The sequence below is a fragment of the Sphaeramia orbicularis genome, chromosome 20 (assembly GCF_902148855.1).
Source record: "Sphaeramia orbicularis chromosome 20, fSphaOr1.1, whole genome shotgun sequence".
Lineage (NCBI taxonomy): Eukaryota > Metazoa > Chordata > Actinopteri > Kurtiformes > Apogonidae > Sphaeramia > Sphaeramia orbicularis.
The window spans coordinates 40946163-40970778 of NC_043976.1; the positions used below are offsets into that span (position 1 = coordinate 40946163).

The 24616-nt window shown below is 38.5% G+C and overlaps 1 protein-coding gene across 1 annotated transcript in view; it reads left to right on the plus strand.

Moving 5' to 3' along the window:
- Positions 1–24616, plus strand: part of LOC115411288 (protein NLRC5-like) — a 92026-nt gene that overhangs the window by 46328 nt on the left and 21082 nt on the right. Inside the window, exons 12-17 of the mRNA XM_030123364.1 lie at positions 1551–1724; positions 3672–3845; positions 5789–5962; positions 9363–9536; positions 20629–20802; positions 22744–22917. Of these exons, the coding sequence (XP_029979224.1) occupies positions 1551–1724; positions 3672–3845; positions 5789–5962; positions 9363–9536; positions 20629–20802; positions 22744–22917 (1044 nt within the window). The remainder of the gene's footprint in view (positions 1–1550; positions 1725–3671; positions 3846–5788; positions 5963–9362; positions 9537–20628; positions 20803–22743; positions 22918–24616) is intronic.

Consider the following 24616-nt stretch of genomic DNA (forward strand, 5'->3'; position numbering starts at 1 on the left):
TTGTGTATTTGAAGATGTTTTTGTCTTTAACGCTGTGTTACTTTCATGTTTTTTCAGTTATTGATTTTATGCCGTTTCATTTTACCGCATCATTTTTATTACATTTATATTTTTATCCATCATTTAAAACCACAAATAACCATCAAGTGTCTTCATTTTTAACTCATGACTAAAAATCCTACTTTAAATTGGGAATGAATAAGGATTTGACATTTATCATAATAATCATGTGTGTAACTTGATTTGTAAATGTTTATCATTTGTAATATTTTTGGTCATATTACCCAGACCTACATGGACAACATCAACCAAAACCAAAACCAGTCTGACTGTGGTTTTTATAAAGTCACTGGGTTTGTCTCATTAACACTGAAGTCAAATGAAATCCGACAAAAAATAATGTCTGAATTTGAGCGTCCACTCCTTCCTCGCCCTCTCCTCTCAGTCCAAATCTAAAGACTGTAATTGTAGATATAGATGAACCTGCTGCTGTTCATAGTGTTGTAGAAAAGTGAAGCCACTGTAGATGAAGTCTGATGTCCTCTCAGACCACTTTACTGACAATGAGCTTCAAGTCATTGTGTTTTTTTGAGCCAGTAACGTTAAAAACCATCAAGAACTGAAGCTTCACCATAGACAGTTGGAGAGGGACCTGAGAGGTAATGGAAATGAAGTGTAAAGCACAGCAGAAGAAAAACCAACATCAGTGAATGTCCTTTCTATGAATAACAGCCACATAATGTGGAGCAGAGTTTTCAAACTCATTTTAGTTCAGTTCCACATTCAGCCCAATATGATCTCAAGTGGACCAGACCAGTACAAGAAGAAGAGTGAAAAAAGTCCAATTACATGATGAAAATGTTCACATCTACAACGTATCCTTGAAAATAATGTCAATAAAATCAACAACCACAAACAACCTGAAATGTATGAAGAAAAATAAGTGCAATTTTCCCAATATTCTGTCTGAGTTGATCATTTCCACATGTGCATTACAACTTCCAGATCACAGTGGATCTACAAAGACACAAAACATGTATTAATAGGAATAATATTGTTAAAATTGCACTTCAGACATTTCAGGTTCATATTTGTTCAGGTCATTCACATTTTTTGTGAAAGGATAGTTTGAAAATGAAAACATTTTCATGTAATTTTACTTTTTTTTTTTTTTTTTTTTTTTTTTTTACAATAAACTGAAAAACTAATTGAAGTTGCCAGTTTTATGTTATTATGGTAGTAATAGCTTTGGGTTCTAGATCCTGGACTTCATCATTGTCAATACTGGGGGTGGGATGCAAAAAGGGGGTGTTTTTGAAATCCACATCCAGACCGTGAGGGCGTTTTCAGACTGGGTATCCGGATCTGTGCTGTATCTGGATACGATCTCACCTTTCCCACAGATGTTCAATTATAAAGTATCTTTCGATTAATGACAGGTCAAACTCATTGATTAGGACATAGTAATGTTGGACTGAACATTTAAAACCTGAACACATCTGACTGGATTATGAACAGATTTGAATCTATTTCATTTATTCTTTATTCAGATTGGATTACTGCCGTTTGTCAGATGTCAGCTGTTCTTCTCTGGCCTCAGCTCTGAAGTCCAATCCATTCCATCTGACGGAACTTGATCTGACAGGAAACGACCTGAAGGGTTCAAGAGCGAAGCTGTTGTGTGATTTTCTTCAGAGTCCAGACTGTAAACTACAGATTCTGAGGTTGGTTCACTGTTGTTTTAACAAAATGGTTCAATGTTCCATTTTTAATCTACAGCACCAATAATTTTTTTTTAAAAAGACATTGTTTTAAACATAATTCCAAACAGAATACAATGTAAACCTTCTGAACCCACATTTTATTCACAATCGAACATAGAAAACAAATGTTTAAAGTGAGAAAATTAACCAGTTTAAGGAAAAAGTTCCAAATGTAATATTGACCTTGATGTCAGTCAGACGTGTGTGTAAAGTTGTTCCAGGTCCATGTTTCCCACTGTGGACCATCTCCTCTTCTTTAACAACAGTCTGTAACTGAGGACACCAGTGGATGGAGTTTGGGGACATGAATGTTGTCCCATTCTGCTCTGATATAGTGTTATAGCAGCTGTGTTGTGTGTCTTTGTGTATTTGAAGATGTTTTTGTCTTAGACATTGTGTTACTTTCATGCTTTTTCAGTTATTTATTTTATGTCATTTGATCTTATTACATCATTATTATTATATTTCTATTTTTATTCATCATTTAAAACCACAAATAACCATCAAGTGTGTTAATTTTTAACTCAGGACTAGAAATCATACTTTAAATTGGGAATGAATAAGGATTTGACATTTATCATAATAATCATGTGTGTAACTTGATTTGTAAATGTTTATCATTTGTAATATTTTTGGTCATATTACCCAGACCTACATGGACAACATCAACCAAAACCAAAACCAGTCTGATTGTGGTTTTTCTAAAGTCATTGGGTTTGTGCTCATTAACACTGAATTCAAATGAAATCCGACAAAAAATAATGTCTGAATTTGAGCGTCCACTCCTTCCTCGCCCTCTCCTCTCAGTCCAAATCTAAAGACTGTAATTGTAGATATAGATGAACCTGCTGCTGTTCATAGTGTTGTAGAAAAGTGAAGCCACTGTAGATGAAGTCTGATGTCCTCTCAGACCACTTTACTGACAATGAGCTTCAAGTCATTGTGTTTTTTTGAGCCAGTAACGTTAAAAACCATCAAGAACTGAAGCTTCACCATAGACAGTTGGAGAGTGACCTGAGAGGTAATGGAAATGAAGTGTAAAGCACAGCAGAAGAAAAACCAACATCAGTGAATGTCCTTTCTATGAATAACAGCCACATAATGTGGAGCAGAGTTTTCAAACTCATTTTAGTTCAGTTCCACATTCAGCCCAATATGATCTCAAGTGGACCAGACCAGTACAAGAAGAAGAGTGAAAAAAGTCCAATTACATGATGAAAATGTTCACATCTACAACGTATCCTTGAAAATAATGTTGATAAAATCAACAACCACAAACAACCTGAAATGTATGAAGAAAAATAAGTGCAATTTTCCCAATATTGTGTCTGAGTTGATCATTTCCACATGTGCATTACAACTTCCAGATCACAGTGGATCTACAAAGACACAAAACATGTATTAATAGGAATAATATTGTTAAAATTGCACTTCAGACATTTCAGGTTCATATTTGTTCAGGTCATTCACATTTTTTGTGAAAGGATAGTTTGAAAATGAAAACATTTCATGTAATTTTACTTTTTTTTTTTTTTTTTTTTTTTTTACAATAAACTGAAAAACTAATTGAAGTTGTCAGTTTTATGTTATTATGGTAGTAATAGCTTTGGGTTCTAGATCCTGGACTTCATCATTGTCAATACTGGGGGTGGGATGCAAAAAGGGGGTGTTTTTGAAATCCACATCCAGACCGTGAGGGCGTTTTCAGACTGGGTATCCGGATCTGTGCTGTATCTGGATACGATCTCACCTTTCCCACAGATGTTCAATTATAAAGTATCTTTCGATTAATTACAGGTCAAACTCATTGATTAGGACATAGTAATGTTGGACTGAACATTTAAAACCTGAACACATCTGACTGGATTATGAACAGATTTGAATCTATTTCATTTATTCTTTATTCAGATTGAGGGGCTGCGGTTTGTCAGATGTCAGCTGTTCTTCTCTGGCCTCAGCTCTGAAGTCCAATCCATTCCATCTGACGGAACTTGATCTGGGAGGAAACGACCTGAAGGGTTCAGGAGTGAAGCTGTTGTGTGATTTTCTTCAGAGTCCAGACTGTAAACTACAGATTCTGAGGTTGGTTCACTGTTGTTTTAACAAAATGGTTCAATGTTCCATTTTTAATCCACAGCCCCAATAATTTTTTTAAAAAGACATTGTTTTAAACGTAATTCCAAACAGAATACAGTGTAAACCTTCTGAACCCACATTTTATTCACAATCGAACATAGAAAATAAATGTTTAAAGTGAGAAAATGAAGCATTTTAAGGAAAAAGTTCCAAATGTAATATTGACCTTGATGTCAGTCAGACGTGTGTGTAAAGTTGTTCCAGGTCCATGTTTCCCACTGTGGACCATCTCCTCTTCTTTAACAACAGTCTGTAACTGAGGACACCAGTGGATGGAGTTTGGGGACATGAATGTTGTCCCATTCTGCTCTGATATAGTGTTATAGCAGCTGTGTTGTGTGTCTTTGTGTATTTGAAGATGTTTTTGTCTTTAACGCTGTGTTACTTTCATGTTTTTTCAGTTATTGATTTTATGCCGTTTCATTTTACCGCATCATTTTTATTACATTTATATTTTTATCCATCATTTAAAACCACAAATAACCATCAAGTGTCTTCATTTTTAACTCATGACTAAAAATTCTACTTTAAATTGGGAATGAATAAGGATTTGACATTTATCATAATAATCATGTGTGTAACTTGATTTGTAAATGTTTATCATTTGTAATATTTTTGGTCATATTACCCAGACCTACATGGACAACATCAACCAAAACCAAAACCAGTCTGATTGTGGTTTTTCTAAAGTCATTGGGTTTGTCTCATTAACACTGAAGTCAAATGAAATCCGACAAAAAATAATGTCTGAATTTGAGCGTCCACTCCTTCCTCGCCCTCTCCTCTCAGTCCAAATCTAAAGACTGTAATTGTAGATATAGATGAACCTGCTGCTGTTCATAGTGTTGTAGAAAAGTGAAGCCACTGTAGATGAAGTCTGATGTCCTCTCAGACCACTTTACTGACAATGAGCTTCAAGTCATTGTGTTTTTTTGAGCCAGTAACGTTAAAAACCATCAAGAACTGAAGCTTCACCATAGACAGTTGGAGAGTGACCTGAGAGGTAATGGAAATGAAGTGTAAAGCACAGCAGAAGAAAAACCAACATCAGTGAATGTCCTTTCTATGAATAACAGCCACATAATGTGGAGCAGAGTTTTCAAACTCATTTTAGTTCAGTTCCACATTCAGCCCAATATGATCTCAAGTGGACCAGACCAGTACAAGAAGAAGAGTGAAAAAAGTCCAATTACATGATGAAAATGTTCACATCTACAACGTATCCTTGAAAATAATGTCAATAAAATCAACGACCACAAACAACCTGAAATGTATGAAGAAAAATAAGTGCAATTTTCCCAATATTGTGTCTGAGTTGATCATTTCCACATGTGCATTACAACTTCCAGATCACAGTGGATCTACAAAGACACAAAACATGTATTAATAGGAATAATATTGTTAAAATTCCACTTCAGACATTTCAGGTTCATATTTGTTCAGGTCATTCACATTTTTTGTGAAAGGATAGTTTGAAAATGAAAACATTTTCATGTAATTTTACTTTTTTTTTTTTTTTTTTTTTTTACAATAAACTGAAAAACTAATTGAAGTTGCCAGTTTTATGTTATTATGGTAGTAATAGCTTTGGGTTCTAGATCCTGGACTTCATCATTGTCAATACTGGGGGTGGGATGCAAAAAGGGGGTGTTTTTGAAATCCACATCCAAACCGTGAGGGCGTTTTCAGACTGGGTATCCGGATCTGTGCTGTATCTGGATACGATCTCACCTTTCCCACAGATGTTCAATTACAAAGTATCTTTCGATTAATGACAGGTCAAACTCATTGATTAGGACATAGTAATGTTGGACTGAACATTTAAAACCTGAACACATCTGACTGGATTATGAACAGATTTGAATCTATTTCATTTATTCTTTATTCAGATTGGATTACTGCCGTTTGTCAGATGTCAGCTGTTCTTCTCTGGCCTCAGCTCTGAAGTCCAATCCATTCCATCTGACGGAACTTGATCTGAGTGAAAACGACCTGAAGGGTTCAAGAGCGAAGCTGTTGTGTGATTTTCTTCAGAGTCCAGACTGTAAACTACAGATTCTGAGGTTGGTTCACTGTTGTTTTAACAAAATGGTTCAATGTTCATTTTTAATCTACTGCACCAATAAATTTTTTTTAAAAAGACATTGTTTTAAACATAATTCCAAACAGAATACAATGTAAACCTTCTGAACCCACATTTTATTCACAATCGAACATAGAAAACAAATGTTTAAAGTGAGAAAATTAACCAGTTTAAGGAAAAAATTCCAAATGTAATATTGACCTTGATGTCAGTCAGACGTGTGTGTAAAGTTGTTCCAGGTCCATGTTTCCCACTGTGGACCATCTCCTCTTCTTTAACAACAGTCTGTAACTGAGGACACCAGTGGATGGAGTTTGGGGACATGAATGTTGTCCCATTCTGCTCTGATATAGTGTTATAGCAGCTGTGTTGTGTGTCTTTGTGTATTTGAAGATGTTTTTGTCTTAGACATTGTGTTACTTTCATGCTTTTTCAGTTATTTATTTTATGTCATTCGATCTTATTACATCATTATTATTATATTTCTATTTTTATTCATCATTTAAAACCACAAATAACCATCAAGTGTGTTAATTTTTAACTCAGGACCAGAAATCATACTTTAAATTGGGAATGAATAAGGATTTGACATTTATCATAATAATCATGTGTGTAACTTGATTTGTAAATGTTTATCATTTGTAATATTTTTGGTCATATTACTCAGACCTACATGGACAACATCAACCAAAACCAAAACCAGTCTGATTGTGGTTTTTATAAAGTCATTGGGTTTGTGTCATTAACACTGAAGTCAAATGAAATCCGACAAAAAATAATGTCTGAATTTGAGCGTCCACTCCTTCCTCGCCCTCTCCTCTCAGTCCAAATCTAAAGACTGTAATTGTAGATATAGATGAACCTGCTGCTGTTCATAGTGTTGTAGAAAAGTGAAGCCACTGTAGATGAAGTCTGATGTCCTCTCAGACCACTTTACTGACAATGAGCTTCAAGTCATTGTGTTTTTTTGAGCCAGTAACGTTAAAAACCATCAAGAACTGAAGCTTCACCATAGACAGTTGGAGAGTGACCTGAGAGGTAATGGAAATGAAGTGTAAAGCACAGCAGAAGAAAAACCAACATCAGTGAATGTCCTTTCTATGAATAACAGCCACATAATGTGGAGCAGAGTTTTCAAACTCATTTTAGTTCAGTTCCACATTCAGCCCAATATGATCTCAAGTGGACCAGACCAGTACAAGAAGAAGAGTGAAAAAAGTCCAATTACATGATGAAAATGTTCACATCTACAACGTATCCTTGAAAATAATGTCAATAAAATCAACAACCACAAACAACCTGAAATGTATGAAGAAAAATAAGTGCAATTTTCCCAAAACTGTGTCTGAGTTGATCATTTCCACATGTGCATTACAACTTCCAGATCACAGTGGATCTACAAAGACACAAAACATGTATTAATAGGAATAATATTGTTAAAATTGCACTTCAGACATTTCAGGTTCATATTTGTTCAGGTCATTCACATTTTTTGTGAAAGGACAGTTTGAAAATGAAAACATTTTCATGTAATTTTACTATTTTTTTATTTTTATTTTTTTTACAATAAACTGAAAAACTAATTGAAGTTATTCAGTTTTATGTTATTATGGTAGTAATAGCTTTGGGTTCTAGATCCTGGACTTCATCATTGTCAATACTGGGGGTGGGATGCAAAAAGGGGGTGTTTTTGAAATCCACATCCAGACCCTGAGGGCGTTTTCAGACTGGGTATCCGGATCTGAGCTGTATCGATCTCACCTTTCCCACAGATGTTCAATTATAAAGTATCTTTCGATTAATTACAGGTCAAACTCATTGATCCCTATCCACTCCTCCACATCTCCTTATACCAAAAATGTGATTAAGTCCTCACTTAGAATCTGGGTCCAGTTTAGGCGCCACTTTGGCCTACAGACATTTTCAATTTATGCACCACTAGCAGCTAACCATGCTTTTGCCCCTTCCCTCATAGACAGTGTTTTCTTAAAGTGGACAAAGTTTGGTATTTGTAACTTTAAAGACCTATATATTGATAACATCTTTGCCTCTTTTCAGCAACTTTCAGATAAATTCTCACTCCCAAAACATCATTTCTTTAGATATTTACAAGTCCGCAGCTTTGTTCATAACACATTTCCTAGCTTTCCAAATCTTCCCCCTGACTCAGCCTTGGATGGCTTCCTGACACCAATCCCTACTTTTAAAGGCTCTATCTTGTATATTTATAATCAAATTAATCTTTTACGCCCAGAGCCCTTAGGCTTAATAAAATCGCTTTGGGAGGAGGACCTGGAGGTGGCACTGTCAGATGAAGTCTGGGCAGAGATTTTAAGACAGGTACATAAGTCTTCTATTTGCGCAAGACATTGTCTTATTCAGTGCAAAATTGTACACCGTACATATTATACTAAGGAGCGACTGGCTAAGATTTATGATGGTGTATCTCCAACCTGTGATAGGTGTCAACAATCTCCTGCAAACTTAATGCACATGCTCTGGCATTGTCCTTCTCTGTACAATTATTGGACTGAAATCTTCAATACTTTGTCAGAGGTAGTTGGGGAGAAAATAAAGCCAAATGCCCTGTGCGCATTATTTGGAGTCTCTCCCCCTTACCTCTCTAAGTTCAAAGGGGATATACTTGCTTTTGCTACTCTGTCAGCTAGAAGATTAATTGTAATTAATTGGAAATCAACAACACCTCCCCATTATACCCATTGGATTAGAGATACTCTTTATTTTCTTAAACTGGAAAAAATCAGACTCTTTAATTGGCTGCTCCAGTAAATTTGGAAAACTATGGGACCCATTTCTTCGATTGGTCAAGAAGACAGATCTTTCACTCACCCCTGATTGACACAAAGATTGTCTTTGTTTATGCTACTGCTGGTGTTAGGAGAATTATGTGTCACTGCTCAGACCTGCGATGTGCTGATTGTAGCCTATTAATACCTGACTGATGTGATGGTGTTTCTTTTTTGTTTGTTTGTTTTTTGTTGCTGATTCTGTCCTAGTCTTACCTTTGTTTGTTTGTTTGCTTGTTTGTTTACTATTTTTTTTTAAAATTTATTTATTTATTTATTTTATTGTGGTTCTAGTATTATAAGAGCTGTTTGGGTATACATTAATATTTCAGTAATCACTGTCTTGGTCTTTTGTTTTTCTTAAGGAAAATGTAAAATGTATAATTATCTCTGTAATTTTTCTGAGACATTTGTATACACCTGCAAAACCCAATAAAAAAAGCTGGAAAAAAACAAAACAAAACAAAACTCATTGATTAGGACATAGTAATGTTGGACTGAACATTTAAAACCTGAACACATCTGACTGGATTATGAACAGATTTGAATCTATTTCATTTATTCTTTATTCAGATTGAGGGGCTGCGGTTTGTCAGATGTCAGCTGTTCTTCTCTGGCCTCAGCTCTGAAGTCCAATCCATTCCATCTGACGGAACTTGATCTGAGTGGAAACGACCTGAAGGATTCAGGAGTGAAGCTGTTGTGTGATTTTCTTCAGAGTCCAGACTGTAAACTACAGATTCTGAGGTTGGTTCACTGTTGTTTTAACAAAATGGTTCAATGTTCCATTTTTAATCTACAGCCCCAATAATTTTTTTAAAAAGACATTGTTTTAAACATAATTCCAAACAGAATACAGTGTAAACCTTCTGAACCCACATTTTATTCACAATCGAACATAGAAAATAAATGTTTAAAGTGAGAAAATGAAGCATTTTAAGGAAAAAGTTCCAAATGTAATATTGACCTTGATGTCAGTCAGACGTGTGTGTAAAGTTGTTCCAGGTCCATGTTTCCCACTGTGGACCATCTCCTCTTCTTTAACAACAGTCTGTAACTGAGGACACCAGTGGATGGAGTTTGGGGACATGAATGTTGTCCCATTCTGCTCTGATATAGTGTTATAGCAGCTGTGTTGTGTGTCTTTGTGTATTTGAAGATGTTTTTGTCTCTAACGCTGTGTTGCTTTCATGTTTTTTCAGTTATTTATTTTATGTCATTCCATCTTATGACATCATTGTTATTATGTTTCTATTTTTATTCATTATTTAAATTATCATACAAATAACCATCAAGTGTGTTCATTTTTAACTTAGGACTAAGAATCATACTTTAAATTGGGAATGAATAAGGATTTGACATTTATCATAATAATCATGTGTGTAACTTGATTTGTAAATGTTTATCATTTGTAATATTTTTGGTCATATTACTCAGACCTACATGGACAACATCAACCAAAACCAAATCCAGTCTGATTGTGGTTTTTCTAAAGTCATTGGGTTTGTCTCATTAACACTGAAGTCAAATGAAATCCAACAAAAAATAATGTCTGAATTTGAGCGTCCACTCCTTCCTCGCCCTCTCCTCTCAGTCCAAATCTAAAGACTGTAATTGTAGATATAGATGAACCTGCTGCTGTTCATAGTGTTGTAGAAAAGTGAAGCCACTGTAGATGAAGTCTGATGTCCTCTCAGACCACTTTACTGACAATGAGCTTCAAGTCATTGTGTTTTTTTGAGCCAGTAACGTTAAAAACCATCAAGAACTGAAGCTTCACCATAGACAGTTGGAGAGTGACCTGAGAGGTAATGGAAATGAAGTGTAAAACACAGCAGAAGAAAAACCAACATCAGTGAATGTCCTTTCTATGAATAACAGCCACATAATGTGGAGCAGAGTTTTCAAACTCATTTTAGTTCAGTTCCACATTCAGCCCAATATGATCTCAAGTGGACCAGACCAGTACAAGAAGAAGAGTGAAAAAAGTCCAATTACATGATGAAAATGTTCACATCTACAACGTATCCTTGAAAATAATGTCAATAAAATCAACAACCACAAACAACCTGAAATGTATGAAGAAAAATAAGTGCAATTTTCCCAATATTGTGTCTGAGTTGGTCATTTCCACATGTGCATTACAACTTCCAGATCACAGTGGATCTACAAAGACACAAAACATGTATTAATAGGAATAATATTGTTAAAATTGCACTTCAGACATTTCAGGTTCATATTTGTTCAGGTCATTCACATTTTTTGTGAAAGGATAGTTTGAAAATGAAAACATTTTCATGTAATTTTACTTTTTTTTTTTTTTTTTTTTACAATAAACTGAAAAACTAATTGAAGTTGTCAGTTTTCTGTTATTATGGTAGTAATAGCTTTGGGTTCTAGATCCTGGACTTCATCATTGTTAATACTGGGGGTGGGATGCAAAAAGGGGGTGTTTTTGAAATCCACATCCAGACTGTGAGGGCGTTTTCAGACTGGGTATCCGGATCTGTGCTGTATCGATCTCACCTTTCCCACAGATGTTCAATTACAAAGTATCTTTCGATTAATTACAGGTCAAACTCATTGATTAGGACATAGTAATGTTGGACTGAACATTTAAAACCTGAACACATCTGACTGGATTATGAACAGATTTGAATCTATTTCATTTATTCTTTATTCAGATTGAGGGACTGCGTTTGTCAGATGTCAGCTGTTCTTCTCTGGCCTCAGCTCTGAAGTCCAATCCATTCCATCTGACGGAACTTGATCTGGAGGAAACGACCTGAAGGGATTCAGGAGTGAAGCTGTTGTGTGATTTTCTTCAGAGTCCAGACTGTAAACTACAGATTCTGAGGTTGGTTCACTGTTGTTTTAACAAAATGGTTCAATGTTCCATTTTTAATCCACAGCCCCAATAACTTTTTTTAAAAAGACATTGTTTTAAACGCAATTCCAAACAGAATACAGTGTAAACCTTCTGAACCCACATTTTATTCACAATCGAACATAGAAAATAAATGTTTAAAGTGAGAAAATGAAGCATTTTAAGGAAAAAGTTCCAAATGTAATATTGACCTTGATGTCAGTCAGACGTGTGTGTAAAGTTGTTCCAGGTCCATGTTTCCCACTGTGGACCATCTCCTCTTCTTTAACAACAGTCTGTAACTGAGGACACCAGTGGATGGAGTTTGGGGACATGAATGTTGTCCCATTCTGCTCTGACATAGTGTTATAGCAGCTGTGTTGTGTGTCTTTGTGTATTTGAAGATGTTTTTATCTCTAACGCTGTGTTGCTTTCATGTTTTTTCAGTTATTTATTTTATGTCATTCAATCTTATGACATCATTATTATTATATTTCTATTTTTATTCATTATTTAAATTATCATACAAATAACCATCAAGTGTGTTCATTTTTAACTCAGGACTAAGAATCATACTTTCTCTGCGCATGCGTGGCGTCTGTCAAACCGCCGGCGGATCTACTCTTAGAAATTCAGCCTTTTAACTATTTATTTCTTACCTTTCAACGCTTACTCACTTGAACCTAATCCCTTAACTGTGTCTTTTTAACTTGACGCCATCAACCCAAACCTCCATCAGGGCAGGTAAGTATTGTCAGTGGATCCTTACCTGTGGCTGTCACCCACCGCTTCCCGCTCTCTGCCCCGGTATCTCGCTGTTACCACCATGGCGTCATCCTCATCAGCCGGAGATAGTCCTCTCGTCCAAGCCAACAAAACCCTGGTAAAGGCTTACCAAACGATCGCGGATCTCAAAGAGGAAATACTGCACCTCTCCGCAGAACTCGCGGAGAAAAATGCCCAGCTCTGTGGTTTCTCCAGCCGCCTTCCCACACTGTCCAGTCTGTTTCTGAAAAGCGCAGAGAAGCCCAAAGCCTCCTGTGATGACACAGTGTTATGGGATCCTTCCTCTGCCTGTCCTCGTCCCCCATGTTCTACACCCTGGTCTGAAGTAGTGATTCGTGGCCGCAAAAAGAACACGAGCAAAGACTCACCACCGCCGACCATCAGCACATCAAACCGCTTCTGCGTCCTGTCCGTGGAGGCCGCTCCGGCTCCCCCCGCTGCGGCTAGTATGCCCCCCACCCCACCTGGGTCTGTCCGGGAACCGGCTCCTGCTGACTCCGTGGCTGCCACCGAGCTGGTTAAGGGGGACGGTCCTAAAGCCGGTCCTACTGTGAAGCTCCCGTCCCAGGGTCCCCGCTCCTCGGTCCGCTCCTCTGCCCGGCGCCGCCTTCTCCGAGAGGCCGTCCGCCGTCACTCCGACGGTCCACCCGTGGAATGTCCACCTAGAGAGACCAGTAACCCTTCACCCTCAACACCGTCTCCTCGACCACTTTTCCCTCCAACCACCGCTATCCTCAGGGACTCCATCATCCGTCACATCCGTTTCTTTAATGCCATAACCAGGTGTTTTCCTGGTTCCACCGTCGCCTCCATCCTCCATGAACTGCCTCAGCTGCTGCTCTCACTGCCGTCCACCGTTACCCGGATCATAGTTCACGTGGGCTTTAATGACACTTCTCTTCAACAGTCCGAAGTGTCAAAGGTTCATTTTAAAAACCTCTTTGATAAACTGAAAAGATCCGGGAAGGCTGTTTTCATTTCCGGGCCCCTCCCCTCCTTTGCCCGTGGTGTGGGCCGGTTCAGCCGCCTCCTCAGCCTGAACACCTGGCTCCAGTCCGCCTCTGCTCTGAACGGCTTCAGTTTTATTGATAACTTTAATCTGTTCTGGAACCGCTCCTCCTTTTACAAGCCTGATGGTGTCCACCCCTCTAGACTAGGCAGCACGGTCTTGGCTCAAAACATCCAACACGCTGTCCTGACTAAAACCACACCCACACCTATGTGACAATGCTCTCCCTCTTCTGCTGCGGTCACCTGCTCCCCCTGCTGGTCACATCTAATATCACCACGTTCAGAGTCTCCTGTAAAATCTGTAGTGAGAATAAATAACACCCCAAATGATCTCTCCTCCTCTCCCAGGCCCTCACTGTCCACCTGTCAACTAACCACCGCAGTGAATTCCTCTTCTCCTTCCCCATCACCAGCAGCCTACACCTCTGCCTTGCTCTTCCCCATTCCTGTCATATCCAGGTCTTGTATGGGGTTTCACTCTGCTAAAAGGCATTGTTGGTGGTTGAGACAAATCCCATTACACACAGCGGACATGAACACCATGATGTCACCACCACCTAGCCGGTTTGGATTACTAAATGCATGTTCCATTGCCAATAAATCCTTCTCCCTAAATGAGCTTTTTACCAACAGGAACTTGGATGCATTATTCCTGACGGAGACATGGCAAAGGGATGGGGAGTTCATTCATTTAAATGAACTGTGCCCTCCTGGCTGCTCTGCTGTTGGTCAGCCCCGCCCCTGTCGCCGGGGCGGTGGCCTTGCTGTAGTGCACCAAGACAAATACACATGCAGGGGGATGAGCACCGATGACTTTCCCTCATTTGAGTCACAAATGATCCAGATTGGCTCGTCCAGTGTGTTTTACTGTTTCTTAATCTACCGTCCCCCTGGCCCTGCTGGTGCCTTCTTAAACGATTTTAGTGATTTCCTTACATCAATAACAAAACTGGAGAAGGTTTTAATTCTTGGGGATTTCAATCTGCACATCGACAACGATTCATCCAGCCCAGCAATGGAACTTTTAGCCATGACTGACACTTTTAACCTCAAACAACATGTATCTGGCCCCACCCACAAGAAAGGACATACCCTGGACCTGGTATTCTCACTGGGTTTACACATCACAAATGTGTGTGTTGAGGATGTCCACTTAAGTGACCATTGTGGTGTGCTTTTTGACTTATGTGTGCCTCTTGAGCCCAAGCCTGCACCTAGAAGGGCCAAGAGGAGGATCATTACAGAGTCCACAGCCCAGGATTTCCGTGCCCTGTTTAACCCTAGTCTTCTTAATGAGTGTCCCGATGTTGATGCGTTTATCCAGTGCTTTGCCACACACTGCAGCTCTATTCTTGACCAGGTGGCTCCCTTGAAAACCAATGTCACTCGTAAGTGGTCTTGTCCCTGGATAAATGAAAACATTTTAAAGTTAAGGAGAACATGTCGCAAAACTGAGCGTCTTTGGAAAGCAACCCAGTTGGAGGTACACAGATTACATCTTAAAGATCTCATAACCTCCTTAAATAAAATGATTAAGGAGGCAAGATCCAGCTGCTTCCACAAACTCATAGCCACAAACAAGAAAAACCCCAAAGTAATCTTTGACACAGTCGAGTCCATTGTGTCCCCTGCCAGAGGTTGCACTAGACATTTTTATTGTCCGTCATTTTGACGGACAGGGTCGTAAAAATTCCGTCATAACATATTATTATTCGTCATTTCAAATTTTTATTTTTTAATGATAAAGAGATATATTTAGTAGTATTTAATGTTCAAAAACATTTCAATGATGCAGCAACTGTAGTTGCTGCTGGCTGATAAACCAACGTGATATCACGACTCGCATAATTATATACGCCACTTTTAATTGGTTTGTTTTGCACTGAGGGTTAGGGTTCAGGTTATATGAACCAGAGATCTACGCACAAATTGACATGCCATCAAATAACACATGAAAGGTAGAAAATGCGTACATATAGCACACCAAATGCCACTGGCGTATTCCTTGCTTTTCCGTCATCCTCCACCGCATCCGTCCCTCTTTTTTCACCGCGTTTATTAATGACATCGGATTTAACTAGGCTTTCTAAGATAACTAAGGAGACTCAGCTGTCTTCACAGTTTGCGCTAGCAAAGTAGCATCTAATTTTGGCTAAAGTCAGCTAAACAACGACCCAAGACTGGACACTGACTGATTAATGTTCACACTGGCACCAATTGGACAGGGGGTCTACTACAGGTGGACTAAGGGTGAGTCATGTGACTGCAGTACCGCTGTTGTATTCAGTGTAGTTGTGAACAGTGGTGCTGTTGGTTCTATACAGGTGGATGCTGTTATGGAATGTTTGATGCCTTGTTAAGAGACAGACAGACCAGCGATTCTGCAAACAGGTTCTGTTCACAGTGTTGTGTGAAAACTTTCTTTGGTAGTATGAGACTGGTGTGTGTGTGTGTTCCTTTAAGTGCGAGAGCGGTGTGTGGCGCGTGCGTGTGCGTATGGTGTGAGTAGTCGAGCAAGGTGAGGGAGCGGCAGTTTTGAGTATGAGTGTGTCAGAGGACAGAAGGAAAAAGTGTACAAACATCGATATACTGTGCATAAATAAAAGCTGCTGTCTTCCACTACTGGCAAGGGAGTTAACCCGACATCGGCCCTGGAGGAAATCTGCCCTGTGCTCGCTGACTACGGTCGGACGAGCCGAGCAGGAGAGGTTAACAGTAGATTACCCTCAGTATTTGAATCTGTCAAAATGACAGACGGCCTTCAGAATTTTCCGTCATTTTAAAAAAAAATCTGTCAATGACGGAATATTTTCGGTTAACGCGACCTCTGTCCCCTGCTGTCCCTGCTGCCCCTGTGCTCTGTAAAGCTGACAGCAATGACTTCCTAAACTTCTTCACAGACAAGATCAGGGATATTAAACACAATATCCCACCACCCTCTGGCCGTCTGACCCGAGCTGATCCCCCTCTTCAAACCTGGTCCTCTTTCGACCCTGTGACACTGGAGGACATCTCAGCACTTTTATCCAAAACGAAACCCTCCTCCAACTCTGCAGACATCCTCCCCCATAAGCTCCTTGTCAGTGTCTTTGACACTATTGGACCATGGGTCACAAAGTTTTTTAACCTGTCGCTCGCAACTGGTTTGTTTCCCAGCTCCTTCAAACAGGCCATCATAGAACCAAAACTAAAGAAAACCACACTGGACCCCACAGACTTCAAAAGCTACAGGCCCATTTCAAAGCTCCCCTTATTGGCCAAAATCCTTGAGAAGGCAGTGTCTAAACAACTTACAGCTTTTCTGGAGACACACCAGATCTATGACACTTTTCAGTCTGGGTTTAGACAATGCCACTCAACAGAAACTGCACTATTAAAAGTGTCTAGTGACATCCTGATGGCGGCCGACTCCGGGAAATCCACGGTCTTGGTCCTGCTAGATCTCTCCTCGGCCTTTGACACAGTGGACCATACCATAATGACTGAGAGACTGAGGGACCTGGTAGGGATGTCAGGTCCTGTGCTAGACTGGTTCTCCTCTTACCTGACTGGCAGAAGCTTCACTGTGTCAATAAACAACTTCCAATCTGACTCAGCGGATCTACTGTGTGGTGTGCCCCAAGGCTCTGTCCTGGGACCAGTCCTATTCTTACTCTATGTCCTCACACTTGGCCACATTATCCGACAGTATAGTGATGTCTCCTATCATCTATTCGCGGATGACATCCAGATATACTGCTCCTTTAACTCCTCTGAGCCCCACAAACTGAGTTCCTTAATCAACTGCTTGTCAGAGCTGAAGCAGTGGCTAAATGATAACAGCCTCCAGCTGAACTCCAGCAAAACAGAGACCCTCATTATTGCCCCGGACAGTGCAATCCCAGGGATCAAACATCACCTTGGAGACCTGAGTTCCTCGGTAAAGACCAAACTGAGGAATCTGGGTGTCATCTTTGACCAGGACATGTCTTTAGAATTCTACTCCAAACACCTAGTCAAAAACTGTTTCTTCCAATTATGCAACATCTCCAAACTCAGATCTATGGTGTCCATCAATGAGCTCGAGATGATCGTTCACGCTTTCGTATCTTCTCGCTTAGACTACTGCAACAGCCTGTTTACATTCTTAAACAAGAAGGAGCTGGCCCGTCTACAGTTTGTCCAGAACTCTGCTGCCAGGCTCCTGACCCGCACAAACAGGAGAACCCACATCACTCCCATCCTTAAATCTCTCCACTGGCTCCCTGTTCTATATCGTCTTCATTTCAAAATTCTTGTGCTAACTTTCCGGGCCCTACATGGCCAGGCCCCTGCATACATTGCTTCCCTGATCCAGCCCTACAGCTCGACTCGTAGCTTGAGGTCTTCAGGACAGCACCTGCTGATGGTTCCATGCACCTGTTTCAGCACACGCGGTGACAGGTCTTTTAAAGCTGTGGCACCACGTCTATGGAATGACCTGCCTCTACACCTACGGTCCATGGACTCTGTAGAGAGCTTTAAAAAACACCTCAAAACCCTCCTGTTCAAACAGGCTTTTAAGTCTCCCACCTGACCCAGGACCACCACAAACTGATTACACTCTATGTATTCATCATAAAGTACTCCATGTGTCCCCTCCCCCCCTCCCCCTCCCCCTCCCCCAGTCTCTCTATATCTCTATCGCTCTCTCTTTTCTCCTCCTTTACTCTCTCTCTTTAACCCCAACTGGTCGAGGCAGACAGCCATTCTTCAGGAGTCTGGGTCTGCTCGAGGTTTCTGCCCGTTAAAGGGAAGTTTTTCCTCGCCACTGTCACCAATCACAAGTGTTTGCTCCTGGCGGATTCTGTTGGGTCTCTGTAAACTTCATTTGATTCTGATTTGAATTGGTAAAGCACTTTGTGACTCTGTCTGTGAAAAGCGCTCTATGAATAAAATTTACTTACTTACTTACTTTAAATTGGGAATGAATAAGGATTTGACATTTATCATAATAATCATGTGTGTAACTTGATTTGTAAATGTTTATCATTTGTAATATTTTTGGTCATATTACTCAGACCTACATGGACAACATCAACCAAAACCAAAACCAGTCTGATTGTGGTTTTTCTAAAGTCATTGGGTTTGTCTCATTAACACTGAAGTCAAATGAAATCCGACAAAAAATAATGTCTGAATTTGAGCGTCCACTCCTTCCTCGCCCTCTCCTCTCAGTCCAAATCTAAAGACTGTAATTGTAGATATAGATGAACCTGCTGCTGTTCATAGTGTTGTAGAAAAGTGAAGCCACTGTAGATGAAGTCTGATGTCCTCTCAGACCACTTTACTGACAATGAGCTTCAAGTCATTGTGTTTTTTTGAGCCAGTAACGTTAAAAACCATCAAGAACTGAAGCTTCACCATAGACAGTTGGAGAGTGACCTGAGAGGTAATGGAAATGAAGTGTAAAGCACAGCAGAAGAAAAACCAACATCAGTGAATGTCCTTTCTATGAATAACAGCCATATAATGTGGAGCAGAGTTTTCAAACTCATTTTAGTTCAGTTCCACATTCAGCCCAATATGACCTCAAGTGGACCAGACCAGTACAAGAAGAAGAGTGAAAAAAGTCCAATTACATGATGAAAATGTTCACATCTACAACGTATCCTTGAAAATAATGTCAATAAAATCAACGACCACAAACAACCTGAAATGTATGAAGAAAAATAAGTGCAATTTTCCCAATATTGTGTCTGAGTTGGTCATTTCCACATGTGGATTACAACTTCCAGATCACAGTGGATCTACAAAGACACAAAACATGTATTAATAGGAATAATATTGTTAAAATTGCACTTAAGACATTTCAGGTTCATATTTGTTCAGGTCATTCACATTTTTTGTGAAAGGATAGTTTGAAAATGAAAACATTTTCATGTAATTTTACTTTTTTTTTTTTTTTTTTACAATAAACTGAAAAACTAATTGAAATTGTCAGTTTTATGTTATTATGGTAGTAATAGCTTTGGGTTCTAGATCCTGGACTTCATCATTGTCAATACTGGGGGTGGGATGCAAAAAGGGGGTGTTTTTGAAATCCACATCCAGGCCGTGAGGGCGTTTTCAGACTGTGTATCCGGATCTGTGCTGTATCTGGATACGATCTCACCTTTCCCACAGATGTTCAATTATAAAGTATCTTTCGATTAATTACAGGTCAAACTCATTGATTAGGACATAGTAATGTTGGACTGAACATTTAAAAGCTGAACACATCTGACTGGATTATTAACAGATTTGAATCTATTTCATTTATTCTTTATTCAGATTGGAGGTACTGCGGTTTGTCAGATGTCAGCTGTTCTTCTCTGGCCTCAGCTCTGAAGTCCAATCCATTCCATCTGAAAGAACTTGATCTGAGTGGAAACGACCTGAAGGATTCAGGAGCGAAGCTGTTGTGTGATTTTCTTCAGAGTCCAGACTGTAAACTACAGATTCTGAGGTTGGTTCACTGTTGTTTTAACAAAATGGTTCAATGTTCATTTTTAATCTACAGCACCAATAAATTTTTTTAAAAAGACATTGTTTTAAATTATAATTCCAAACAGAATACAATGTAAACCTTCTGAACCCACATTTTATTCACAATCGAACATAGAAAACAAATGTTTAAAGTGAGAAAATGAAGCATTTTAAGGAAAAAGTTAATAGGAATAATGTTGTTAAAATTGCACTTCAAACATTTCAGGTTCATATTTGTTCAGGTCATTCACATTTTTTGTGAAAGGATAGTTTGAAAATGAAAACATTTTCATGTAATTTTACTTTTTTTTTTTTTTTTTTTTTTTTTTTACAATAAACTGAAAAACTAATTGAAGTTGCCAGTTTTCTGTTATTATGGTAGTAATAGCTTTGGGTTCTAGATCCTGGACTTCATCATTGTCAATACTGGGGGTGGGATGCAAAAAGGGGGTGTTTTTGAAATCCACATCCAGACCGTGAGGGCGTTTTCAGACTGGGTATCCGGATCTGCTGTATCTGGATACGATCTCACGTTTCCCACAGATGTTCACTTATAAAGTAGCTTTCGATTAATTACAGGTCAAACTCATTGATTAGGACATAGTAATGTTGGACTGAACATTTAAAACCTGAACACATCTGACTGGATTATGAACAGATTTGAATCTATTTCATTTATTCTTTATTCAGATTGGATTACTGCGGTTTGTCAGATGTCAGCTGTTCTTCTCTGGCCTCAGCTCTGAAGTCCAATCCATTCCATCTGAGGGAACTTGATCTGAGTGGAAACGACCTGAAGGGTTCAGGAGTGAAGCTGTTGTGTGATTTTCTTCAGAGTCCAGACTGTAAACTACAGATTCTGAGGTTGGTTCACTGTTGTTTTAACAAAATGGTTCAATGTTCCATTTTTAATCTACAGCACCAATAAATTTTTTTAAAAAGACATTGTTTTAAATTATAATTCCAAACAGAATACAATGTAAACCTTCGGAACCCACATTTTATTCACAATAGAACGTAGAAAATAAATGTTTAAAGTGAGACAATGAAGCATTTTAAGGAAAAAGTTCCAAATGTAATATTGACCTTGATGTCAGTCAGACATGTGTGTAAAGTTGTTGCAGGTCCATGTTTCCCACTGTGGACCATCTCCTCTTCTTTAACAACAGTCTGTAACTGAGGACACCAGTGGATGGAGTTTGGGGACATGAATGTTGTCCCATTCTGCTCTGATATAGTGTTATAGCAGCTGTGTTGTGTGTCTTTGTGTATTTGAAGATGTTTTTATCTCTAACGTTGTGTTGCTTTCATGTTTTTTCAGTTATTTATTTTATGTCATTCGATCTTATGACATCATTATTATTATATTTCTATTTTTATTCATTATTTAAATTATCATACAAATAACCATCAAGTGTGTTCATTTTTAACTCAGGACTAAAAATCATACTTTAAATTGGGAATGAATAAGGATTTGACATTTATCATAATAATCATGTGTGTAACTTGATTTGTAAATGTTTATCATTTGTAATATTTTTGGTCATATTACCCAGACCTACATGGACAACATCAACCAAAACCAAAACCAGTCTGACTGTGGTTTTTATAAAGTCACTGGGTTTGTCTCATTAACACTGAAGTCAAATGAAATCCGACAAAAAATAATGTCTGAATTTGAGCGTCCACTCCTTCCTCGCCCTCTCCTCTCAGTCCAAATCTAAAGACTGTAATTGTAGATATAGATGAACCTGCTGCTGTTCATAGTGTTGTAGAAAAGTGAAGCCACTGTAGATGAAGTCTGATGTCCTCTCAGACCACTTTACTGACAATGAGCTTCAAGTCATTGTGTTTTTTTGAGCCAGTAACGTTAAAAACCATCAAGAACTGAAGCTTCACCATAGACAGTTGGAGAGTGACCTGAGAGGTAATGGAAATGAAGTGTAAAGCACAGCAGAAGAAAAACCAACATCAGTGAATGTCCTTTCTATGAATAACAGCCACATAATGTGGAGCAGAGTTTTCAAACTCATTTTAGTTCAGTTCCACATTCAGCCCAATATGATCTCAAGTGGACCAGACCAGTACAAGAAGAAGAGTGAAAAAAGTCCAATTACATGATGAAAATGTTCACATCTACAACGTATCCTTGAAAATAATGTCAATAAAATCAACGACCACAAACAACCTGAAATGTATGAAGAAAAATAAGTTCAATTTTCCCAATATTGTGTCTGAGTTGGTCATTTCCACATGTGCATTACAACTTCCAGATCACAGTGGATCTACAAAGACACAAAACATGTATTAATAGGAATAATATTGTTAAAATTGCATTTCAGACATTTCAGGTTCATATTTGTTCAGGTCATTCACATTTTTTGTGAAAGGATAGTTTGAAAATGAAAACATTTTCATGCAATTTTACTTTTTTTTTTTTTTTACAATAAACTGAAAAACTAATTGAAGTTGCCAGTTTTATGTTATTATGGTAGTAATAGCTTTGGGTTCTAGATCCTGGACTTCATCATTGTCAATACTGGGGGTGGGATGCAGAAAGGAGGTGTTTTTGAATTCCACATCCAGACCGTGAGGGCGTTTTCAGACTGGGTATCCGGATCTGTGCTGTATCTGGATACGATCTCATGTTTCCCACAGATGTTCAATTACAAAGTATCTTTCGATTAATTACAGGTCAAACTCATTGATTAGGACATAGTAATGTTGGACTGAACATTTAAAAGCAGAACACATCTGACTGGATTATTAACAGATTTGAATCTATTTCATTTATTCTTTATTCAGATTGAGGGGCTGCGGTTTGTCAGATGTCAGCTTTTCTTCTCTGGCCTCAGTTCTGAAGTCCAATCCATTCCATCTGACGGAACTTGATCTGGGAGGAAACGACCTGAAGGATTCAGGAGTGAAGCTGTTGTGTGATTTTCTTCAGAGTCCAGACTGTAAACTACAGATTCTGAGGTTGGTTCACTGTTGTTTTAACAAAATGGTTCAATGTTCCATTTTTAATCCACAGCCCCAATAATTTTTTTAAAAAGACAATGTTTTAAACGCAATTCCAAACAGAATACAGTGTAAACCTTCTGAACCCACATTTTATTCACAATCGAACATAGAAAACAAATGTTTAAAGTGAGAAAATGAAGCATTTTAAGGAAAAAATTAATAGGAATAATATTGTTAAAATTGCACTTCAGACATTTCAGGTTCATATTTGTTCAGGTCATTCACATTTTTTGTGAAAGGATAGTTTGAAAATGAAAACATTTTCATGTAATTTTACTTTTTTTTTTTTTTTTTTTACAATAAACTGAAAAACTAATTGAAGTTTTCAGTTTTCTGTTATTATGGTAGTAATAGCTTTGGGTTCTAGATCCTGGACTTCATCATTGTCAATACTGGGGGTGGGATGCAAAAAGGGGGTGTTTTTGAAATCCACATCCAGACCGTGAGGGCGTTTTCAGACTGGGTATCCAGATCAAGGTTATAATAGTTTTGGATTTTTAATTATAGTTTAGTTTTAATTAGTTTTGACTTTTTTTCTCTTATTCAGTTAGTTTTAATTAGTTTTTAGAGCAGGTTTGTTAGTTTTTATTAGTTATCGTTTTTTTCTGAATGCTTAGTTTTAGTTTAGTTTAGTTTAGTTTTAGTATTAGTTTTAGTTATTTCAAATATTTTATCTTCCTCATCATCCTATTCAAAGAAATTAGTGAGGCGCGGATATGGGTTACCCTGGACACTTTATTTGGGGGTCAGGTTAGGGCGGCTCATGGACTGAGCAGAGACACAATGTACCGTACAATGTATAAATTCCCTATAGCAGGTTGAGGGGGGGTGCAATCCATACACAACGTCACTTACGTGAAACAATGCAAAGATGTGCAAAGCATGAGAGGAGATGCACAAAGCAGCCAGCAGTTAAACCAGATAGAAACATATATAAACCAGCAACCAGCAGTTAAAGCAGATAGAAACATATATAAACCAGCTAACCAGCAGTTAAAGCAGATAGGAACATATTATAAACCAGCTAACCAGCAGTTAAAGCAGATAGGAACATATTATAAACCAGCTAACCAGCAGTTAAAGCAGATAGAAACATATATAAACCAGCTAACCAGCAGTTAAAGCAGATAGGAACATATATAAACCACTTATAAACATATATAACCCAGTTCCTCAGCAGTAAACCACACCTTAGCAGATATCTCATCTCTTAATCATTTCCAGTTCCATTATTAGCCAACTTTGCTTCAGTTCAGTTCAACTAGCTGTAGCTAGTAACATCACACGTTTTTTAACATTCTAACAGGTTCCATACCTCTGTAATTGGATTAGTTTTCATCCTCCTCTTTTCTCCTCTTCTAAACTGTGCAGTTCAGGGCTTGGAAGGCCTTTTCATGGTGATAAACTCTCCAGTTTTAACCTGGATGCTAGTTCAACACTGACTCTGTCCTTTAGCTCTGCTCTGTCTCTGTCACTCACGCGCACACACACAGTACGCCAAAAAAAAAAAAAAACTCGACCCATGTATGACTAAAGTAAACCCCAGACAGGACTGTGCTGCTTTGTCCCAGCTTTAGTCTGTATGTTCCAGGTAGAGTGGGGACCAGAAGACAACTGGAAACCACCAGTGACCAGACATGACAGACTGTGAAGT